The sequence below is a fragment of the Stegastes partitus genome, unplaced genomic scaffold, assembly GCF_000690725.1.
Source record: "Stegastes partitus isolate 25-593 unplaced genomic scaffold, Stegastes_partitus-1.0.2 Scaffold907, whole genome shotgun sequence".
In the NCBI taxonomy this organism is placed as follows: domain Eukaryota; kingdom Metazoa; phylum Chordata; class Actinopteri; family Pomacentridae; genus Stegastes; species Stegastes partitus.
Window position 1 is genome coordinate 252,879 of NW_007578638.1, and position 9,965 is coordinate 262,843.

The 9,965-nt window shown below is 43.8% G+C and overlaps 1 protein-coding gene across 1 annotated transcript in view; it reads left to right on the forward strand.

Moving 5' to 3' along the window:
• lrrc75bb (leucine rich repeat containing 75Bb) overlaps positions 1 to 7,198 on the forward strand; it is a 30,632-nt gene extending 23,434 nt beyond the window's left edge. The window contains exon 4 of the mRNA XM_008293740.1: positions 6,592 to 7,198. Within this exon, the coding sequence (XP_008291962.1) occupies positions 6,592 to 7,198 (607 nt within the window). The remainder of the gene's footprint in view (positions 1 to 6,591) is intronic.
• Positions 7,199 to 9,965: the final 2,767 nt, after the last annotated feature.

The window sequence follows — 9,965 nt, forward strand, 5'->3', positions numbered from 1 at the left end:
TGTATTGCTGTAACTAAAACATCCACTTTTCTGGAGATCTGTATGCAGCATTGTTTCTGAAAATGATCCCAGAGATGTGTCTAATAGCAGATACGCTAGATTTCTCTTTTAAATTCTATCACAAAGACAATTTAGGCCCGATATTTTATTTTTTCTTGCTGACGGAGATCTTTTAGTTTTCTACATCTGAACCTCAGTCTCACCCTAAAAAGCCATGAAAGTCACAATCCCTCTCATTGCTTCAGGGACACCTTACAGAGCAGCTGGTTTCCATGTCAGCATTTAATACTGTGTGGACGAGGACGGTTCCCTGTATGGGCCTGTCCGCCTGCCAGAGGCACAATGATATCAACATCCTGCTGACTTGTAGCGGCTCTGCTAGCGAGGCATTTTCACGTTGGCGGGGGCAGAGCCTGAGGCGTCCCATCTGCGATCCCCCCGTTTGTCCCACAAATGGAAACCGAGGAGTGTCAGAAAAACAGAGGATCTGGTTTGCAGTGAGCGGACGCTGCAGACGTTCACACTGCAGGTTCAAGTGACGACAAGTGAAGATTTTACTTTCAGTCATTTGTATTAAGTGGATGTTTTGGGGGGTTATTTCCAGAAAACTGCTAAACATCTGGTGACACAATTAAAGAGAAAGCATATTTCTGTAGAATTTGATAAACAGGAAGATGCAAAAGAATTTCCCCAACGAGGAAACTTGAGAATTTTCTGTAATTTATCAGCTGATTTCTGTTGAAGCATTAAAAAATCCAAAATGCGGTTCACGTCACATCCTGTCGTGTCACTGCTAAAGAGCATCACTGATCTCTGCTGCACATGTTGTGTCATCTCAAAGTGTTTGCACATACTTCTAAGACAAATTACCCTCGCTGTTTTCTAAACCGACAGCCCGGCTCATCGCTCACTGAACTGTTTATTCCCGGCCGTGGGGATGTGTACAGTAACGGACGTGGGGTTAAAACACACTGTGCTGCTTCCATGTAGGAGGCCGAGGGAATGTTTTCGTTCATTTGCTCTTACTTCCAACGATTTCACCCCGATACCAGCTCTCTCACACGTTTCCCTTTAATGGCAGCAGCTCTGTTTGGAGCAGAACCTTCAGTGGACGTATCAATAACAGTTAAATGAAACGCTCCGATACAAGTCATGCATTTAAAGTTCTGCTTAAGACGCTGCAGAAAACAACGGGGCTATTTCATGCACTGCCTGATTTTAAGATTTCACCTCCAAAACTCCCATTCAGGTGTTTATTTTACTACATTTATCCAAATTACTGCATATTCACTGCCTCATTTGTGTATGTTAACATGAACTTTCTCTGAAAACTGCTCTGAAAAAATAATTGTCTCAAAAGTTTAACAGTGCTATCTATCATTTAAACATTAGTAAATACACTGAAGTACTGCTGATTAAATCAATTTAAAGGGTCAAAGGTTAATTTGACAAAGCATCCATTCTTGAGAAATGTGCCTGTGACTGCTAACTATTATTATGATAGAAGGTTTTAAGTGGCTGCTGTCGTAGTGGAGACGGTTTGAGCAACTTTATAAGTAGGTTGATGGTTCAGTTCAGAAANGGCTGGCATACTTAATGTTGTTAACTCAATTTGTTCATTTGTCAGTAAAGCACTAAAGGAGCAGTTCCACTTTTTTTTGAAAGAAGCTTTTATTTGCTTCTCTGCTGACTAAATGGAAAAGATTAAAACTACTTTTGTTCTAAACTAATATGAAGCTATGCTTAAATAAACTTTATTGATCCACAAGGGAGGTTGTTTGATTTATTATCAATAGCACAAAATAAATTATTATATATGAATATGCAAAAAGTGAATGAAATAAAATAGAAATAAGAAGCAAAAAGCAAGCAGTTTGTTTTTGTTTTTGTTTGTTTTTTTAGGGGGGAGGAGGTGTTTTGTTTTTGTTTGTTTCTTGCCAAGTAAAGAAAGACAAAAAAGAAACAATAATAATAAAAATATTTTTAAAAATAAAATAAAATAAAATGAAATAAAACTTAAAAAATAATTTTTTAAAATAAAATAAAAACAAAATAAAATAAAATAAAAATACAATACAAAGATACAAAAATTTCCATATGTACAATTTACAAGTAACAATGTTACAGCTGTTTGGTTGGTTGTTTGTTTGTTTGTTTGTTTGCTTGTTTGTTTGGGGGGAGGGTTGTTGTTTTGTCCTTGTTTGTTTGTTTCTTGCCAAGTATATGAAGACAATAAAAGAAATAATAATAATAAAGTAAAATAAAATAAATTAAAGTTAAAAAAGAAAAATAAATACCATACAGTCTAAGAAGTCAATGAGTAGAATTACAAAAAGGTACGAGCAGAATGACATTAAAAACGAAGGGAGTTAAACATACAGTTAATGAACATGTATTTATTTTTATCAGGCATGGTCCTAAAACACTCGCCACCCGTCGCTACATTAAATCTCACAGCGAATCAACTTGAGGAGAAAAAAAAAAAAACATAACCTCCAGCACCTCCCCTGTCTGTTGATGTATTACTGATTCATGAGGGTAAATGAAGGGGAACGTGTATTCTATGTGGGAAGACAGATTACAAGTTCCAGCTGCCATTTGCTTTTAACTCTCACTCCGCTTGGCAGAATATCGCCGGGGATGTAAGATTGTAAGAAACGTTTTAATTCGGGGGGAGAACGTTCTACCCCTTGCAGCCCTTTTTTTTACCTTCATCCCTCCGGCTTCCGGTCGCTCTGCTGTAGGGGAAGTGTTTGGTTGCATTCGAGTGGAAATTGATTAGCGGGATGGTGAAGCTGCAGCCTAATGATGAGCACTTAACTTTTTGTACCACGAGGAGAGGCTCAATGCAGACCAACCTGATACTGAGTGGTACCGGTACGTGGGCCAGAAAAATGAGTGTGAACACAGAAATCAATGGATCTGCCACTGACCTTTAATGCCGTCTGGGGAAAAGTAAAAAAGATCCTACGTATGTGTGGTCGAAAACAGAGGTGCAAGAAGCCAAGGTTACGTCTTTGTAAAGCAGCGAACTGATAGAACATTATTTTGTAAAGAAGCAGAAGAAGCCACAGTCGTCGCAGGACATCTGAGGCCGTCTGAGTAAATCTCTTTATCGACGCTGTGCGATGGATCGCTGCAGATTTGTTATCCAGTATGAAAGACAGACTGAATCACTGCAGCGCTCTAAAATGTTTCATTAAAAGACACTTTCCCAGACTTCTCTCTGACCTCGATCTCTTTGCCTGCGCTCGATTTCGACATCACAAACCCCAGATGTTTTATTTCCTACCTCTGGGGTTTACATAACTATAGAACAGCAAGGACCCTTGTTCAGCGCGTAAAAGTTAACAACATCCCCGAGGAAAGACGGGCTATGAAAAGCAATTAGACAGTCCGCCCGAACCCACATTTAAGCAGCCAATAGTTTGACACATGAGACTCAGCTCTTATTAGATTGCTGCGCTGTTGTATCAGTTGCTCCTGAGGATGTCAATAGATGGATTTCCCCTCAGTTATTTGCTTTAAAACCAGTCTCGGAGCAGGGGAGACGCTCTTGTTCGCATCATATTTATGCGGGTAGACTCTCCCTTTGAAGTTGTTTGTGCCTCAGCTGGTCCAAGAGGATATGTACCACTGCCTACGAGCATGGCAGCCACATCAGAGGCAGCTAGATGAGACATTTTGTTGTTTATGTTATCGTTTCATGCTGATGGACTATAGTGTACACTGTGGCTTTAGAAATGCTAGCTGTGCCCCTGGGCCCGCAGCCAGCCGAGCAGCCTGTGGGTGGAACTGTGCCCACGGAGCCGTTAGGCTGCAGATTTGGAAGGAAGTCTGAAGTTGCCTTTACTCCGTCTCATTAGAAGCGCATTAGAGCCCACCCTCCCCGTGCATGCGCCACCCACTCAGCCACGGCACCTTCTCCCCGCCTTGTCTCGAGGAATCGGTCCGTTCCTGCAGGTGAGAGGGAAGGTGCTCCGGCAGGGGCAGGAAAACTCTCCTATAAATAAGTCAGCGCCAACAACAGTCGGTTTCATTACAGCAAAGTGCAGAAGCTGCACGGTGGTACAGTAAAACCTCGCAGGAGGGCGGGCGGAGCGTGCCGAGAAGATGCAGTTCCCAGCGTTTTACGAAGCTAGTGGGTGACAGTTGACAGCTGGAATCGCTGGTTAATGCATCTGTGAGTGACAAAAAAGATGTCAACGTGAACTGCTCGTCTGAGTTTTTGCTGATTATGTCATGTAAATGGAATATTTCTGTGTTTCTGGCTGTTCTCAATTGTGCATTTTCCCTATTTTCTGACATTCAAATGTGTTTCTTTTCAACTCCTCAGCCCTCGAAACAACACAAAGTATGTCTACAGGTGTGATGACTAGTCCAGCGATTATTTTTTTATTTCTCAGGTTGTTTCATATGAATGCTTTTTAGTGTTTGAGTAATACCCAGTAATCCACAATCAAAAGGAAAGATTTTTAAAAAATCTAACAAATAAACAAAATGTGTTCTTTCCTATTAATCATCTCATAACCCCTTCTATTTATCTTGCAATTTCTCTTCTAAAAACCCCACATCAAGAATATTTTGAGTAGAATTAACATGAAACTGATTATTTGCAGCCTTATAAAAATACATCCGATGAAACTCATGTTGTTATTCTAATACGTTAACAGTTGTTAGGGGGTTCTGGGGTGGCCAGATGAGAATTTCAGTTCGAGCGAATGCACAAAACCGTGAATACATTTGCTTCAGCAGATCAAATTCAGAGCGAGAAGAGACAGTGAGATTGCACAATAATAAAAAAAAGAAAAGAAAAGAGGCCAAGAAAATAGAAAGAGCAAGAAAGTGAGAGGCAGTGAGCGGGAGTTGAGGATATGAGGGAGGGAGAGATGAATTATAGCCCACTCCTGGAATCAATAGTCGTGCGTATCACAGCCCCGGTGTGCTACAGATCTTTTTCTTTCCCTTAACCGAGCAGAGAGGGTGACAGATGTAAAGAGCACAGCCTGCCGATTTATGAGGCTCCCAGACAGACCAGAGAGCAGAGAGAGATGTAGGGATAATCCTCCTCGCTGTGCCTGAGGAGGCAGAGGGACGCAGAAAAAGGCAAACAGGACTAAGACAAAGAGAAGATAAACCTTAGGCCACTTAAACAGAACATTTTTCTCCTGTATGTCAGCTTCTTTTTTTTTGTTTTTAAACCAACTCTCCCACGCTGCTGCCTCATTGTCATTTGTTTGGCAGATGTCTTCCCTCAGACATCTTCCAAGTCCAAATGCCAGTAAAAACAAAGCGTGCCGCGCCGCAGTGCTCCGACTTAACGCTACGCCGACACGCATGTCGGCGCCTTATAGCTCTCTTATGCATATTTAACCACGTTCTGATACGGAGAGAACATCTCGTTGCAGACCGTCCTGTGCGAGCTGAGGCAGCGAGGAACGCCGTGATCCAGCCTGACAGTCGGGTAGTCGAGAGTGCTACTTTCCCTCAAGATGGACTCACTCAACACCTGTTGTCTGAAATCATTTGGCCTGAGAGGGAAGATGATGACTTGTTGGTTTTGTCTCTCGCTTCTGCAGAGCATCCATCCATCCATCCATCCATCCATCACTTACTCTTTTATATCTTCCTGTCTGTCCTGCACATGCATTAATCAAATCCTGACAAAACTTAAAGGAAAAGTTCTTGGAAATGTTTGCCTTTTTTGATCAGAGATAGATTAGAGGACTGATTCAACTCTTAAGAGCGTGTGCTGAATTAGAACGGAAGACTACGGTAGCAAAATCTGCACACCAGCGCCTCCGAAGCTCGACGGTGCCACTGCAACTTCTCACTGTCCAGATTCTTATGAAACCTGCTGCAAGAAAATGAAGCGTCTTAAAGCTCCTCGCCGACCGTGATCTCGCACTGCCGCATTAGAAACTCTCTTTTTTTTCTTCTGCAGCTCAGCTCAAGTGGCTTATTAACCCGTCAGCTCGCAACACTTAAGACACAAGTGACCTGATTTTTATTTTTTTTTTAAAACGCACCCAAAAAATAAATCTCTCGTCTGAATCCCTGTTTTGAAAATCGCACTCGTCCCAGGGGTGAACCTCTGTTCCCAGCTGAGAGCGAGGTGACACGTTTGTTTCTAATTGGCTCCGACAGAAGGGCAACATGTTTACTTTTCTCTGTTTTATAATCGGAAATTTATTTATTTATTTATTATCTCTGATGGGCACTCAGAAGCTTAGAGTTGGCTTATATGAGGGGGGAGAAAAAAAAAGTGACACCCGAAAGTGAAAACAGCTGGTGCCTTTCCTTAGACGACGTTCAGCCCCAGAGACGGAATTTGTTGCTCGAGGGACTCAGACCGAGACACATTTAAATGCAAATTTTCTTCTTCACGTTATTGATTGCTAAACTCTCTACACTGGTGGATGCTGTTTCTGTTTTTTTTGCATACTTTGCAGTTCCCCTGTACTTGTGGCACCCCATTACGGAGCCCATAAATCGATAACCTCGGTATCGTTAAGTAAAGATGCGCTTGTCTTTGGGTAAGTAACTACCAGAGTGACTGCTAAACTTGGTTTTTTCTTATCTTTCCTACAGTCTGAAGACCACCCTGAAGAAGAAGCTGTCGGGCGACGTGGTCAACCTGTCAGGAATCCCGCTGTCGGGCCGGGACGTCCACCGCGTGGCCTTCTACCTTCAGAGCAGCAGCGACGTGGTGTCGGCCGTGGACCTGAGCTTCACCGAGCTGCAGGACGAGAGCTTGCGGCTGCTGCTGCCCTACCTCGGCCTCCTGCCAAAGCTGACCACGCTGGCCATCAACGGCAACCGCCTGACGGTGGCCATCCTGAAAGACCTGACGGACGCCGTGAAGGACCCCAAGAAGTTCCCCTGCCTGGCCTGGATCGACCTGGGCAACAACGTGGACATCTTCACCGTCCCGCAGCCCCTCCTGGTGGCGCTGCGGCGCCGCTTCGGTTTGCGCAGCAGCCTCCCCACCATTTACGAGTACAGCGAGGCGCGGGCGTTCGGCGGCTACAACCCAAACATGGAGACTTCTGTGGAGGAGCCCAGTCTGTACGAGGAGGGAGATGTAGAGGAAGACGATAGGGAGGAGGAGGAGGAGGACCGGCTGGAGCTCCGAGCCTGGGGCTTTGGAGAAGAAAACGTGTCGAAAAACGTGCCGCTCCACTTCTGTGGGAGGTGATCGCCCAGAGCTGCTTTTCTTTTAAACTGGCAGCCTCCCGGATCCCTCGGTATCACCTCGCCCCAGGTCTAGCCTCCTGTGTTAGCCGGAGTCAGTGTGGCAGAAGATGCTCACAGTGACCCACACATGTCTGAAAATAACTCTAAAATAAATCACCGTGTTGTGTGTCCCTCTGGACGCTCCGACTGCTGAAACCCAGTCAGTACGAATATACATGTGGACCGATTTAACCTTCATTCATCCAGGTGGAATTCGAAGCTGTTTTTCCAGCGCTTTCTGAAGTTGTGTGCTTTTTCCCACCTCGAAGCTTCCCATTATCTGTCCGCCGAAGCAGCTGGGGGGGATTAAAGTGCCTTGCACAAGGGCACCTCGGCAGTAGCTGCTGAGGAAGGGAAGGAGCGTTACTAAATTCCCCGAGCACATTTTTCGAGCTAGTTTGTTGCTCCTGCTGCAACGTTCCTGTGAAAAATAAGTAACTAAACACTATGATGTGTAGCCAGAGATTATGTTCACATAAAATATGCTTCCAGTTTTTCCAGCTGGGACATTTAACCAGGAATTACTTTTAAAAAAACATAGTCCGCTACGGCGAGCCAGTAAATCACACTGAATCCATATTCATTTAAATTTCCAGCAAATATGCTTCAATAAGTGGTGATGCTGCATCTGTATAGAGAACAGGCCTGGACTCACACACACACACACACACACACACATGAACACACACACACACACGCAGCGTCTGGGCGTGAGCTGCTGATGAACTGATTACTGCCTCTATCAGGCCTCGTTATGCCCCTTCAGTCACAGATGGCGAGCAGAGGATCTATTTTTTCTCAGCAAATAGGACTAGCCCCAGATAATTTCGTCCAATGGTGGTCCACGAATGAGTCAGACTACAAGCAACAAGAAAGATGCCCGATTCTCCAAGGTTTGAAGATTCACAATCGAACCGACGACTCTTGTGTTTTTGTTCCCCCCTTCCTTTCCGTGGTGCTGCAGCGTACACACAAGTCTTTGTTGTGGCATGAATAAATTACAGCAGTTTGGTTTTTTTTTTGGCTAGTCTCTTTTTTTAAATGTGTAGATGTCATCCCTTTTTGTACCGGTTTTAAACGACATGACTGTTTTGTTGTAGCGCAGAATCACACCTCACAGACGGAGGAGCATGTTTACATGTACGTTCATTTTCTAATAAATTCTTTTATGGGGGAAATAAAGATTTAAAAAAATAAAAATGCCTGTGAATACTCTGCCCACACTTTAGCCTGCCTACAGACAGTAATGTGTTCTATTCTCTTCCCATGTATTATTCAGGAAAATCTGTTTATTTGTGTTTACAGGGATATTAATGAACAGGATGCTCGGTTTGTGTGTGTGTGTGTGTGTGTGTGCGTGAGAGGATAATTAGAGCGTGTGTCTGTGCGTGTTGTGGACATGCAGAGTAAATTACTACCTTTGATCGTAAAAATGAAATGTTTACTCATTTGCACTTTAAGGACGGCTCCGTCCCCGAATACACAAGCTCGGTTTTTATTGTTTGCTGTTGACCTAAAAACAAGCTACTGAGTCACCCACCTCCTCAAACACACGTTGGATCTCAACTTTTTGGTTTGATAGAGAAATCATCGACCTTCGTGCTGTTGTGATATAATCATTTGTATATTTCCTCAATTTGGATTTGTTTTTTTCTTTTGCTCATGGAATCACGGCTCATTTTTAAGGTGAAAGTGATGTTTGCCTGCTGTTGCTTCAAAAATAAATATAATTTGAATAACATTATAGTTTGGACTTTTTTGCATGTGGCTGAGTCTCAGGTCAGGAACCGATTCGCTGATGGTACGTTACACTAACAGAAGTGAACCAGTTGTAGACAGCAGATAGAGACGAGCTTACTGATGGAAAATCATCATTGTGTTTTTCTGACTCCTGTCAAAACTACACAAAAAGTATCAACAGGTATGTGATTGAATTTGAATTCACTTGGAAAGTGTACTGATCGGTACTGCAGTACAATAAGCTACGAGTTGCTTATTTAGGGCGGCTGTGGCTCAGGTGGTAGAGCAGGTTGTCCGCCGATCATAAGGTTGGTGGTTCGGTCCCCGGCCCCTCCACAGTCAGAGTGTCCTTGGGCAAGACACTAAACCCGAAGTTGCTCCCAATTGCAGGCAGCACCTTGCATAGCAGCTCTGTAGCCATTGGTGTATGAATGTGTCTGTCAATGAATGAATGAAACACATTGTAAAGCACTATATAAGTGCAGACTATTCACCATTTATAAAGTATATGCAGAACCTCACAGAATCAGAAACAGGTTGATTGCCAGCTATTGTTTATGCAGTATGAGGGATTTGTTCTTGTGGGTTGGTGCAACATCCATCCATCCATCCATTATCTATACACCGCTTACTCCTCACTAGGGTCATGGGGGGCTGGAGTCTATCCCAGCTGACTTAGGGTGAAGGCAGGAGACACTCTGGAAGGGTAACCAGTCTATCACAGGGCTACACTTAGAGACAGACAACCAAGCACACTCACATCCACACCCACAACCTAGAACCACCAATCAGCCTGTTTTTGACCTTGTGGGAGAAAGCCGGAGAACCCGGAGAGAACCCACGCTGCACAGGGGAACATGGAGACTCCACGCAGAAAGATCTCGGGTATCCTCACTGGGACGCGAACCGGCGACCTTCTTGCTGCGAGGCAACAGTGCTAACCATAGAGCCACTTTGCAGCCCTGGTGCAACAATATTATAGAAAAAAC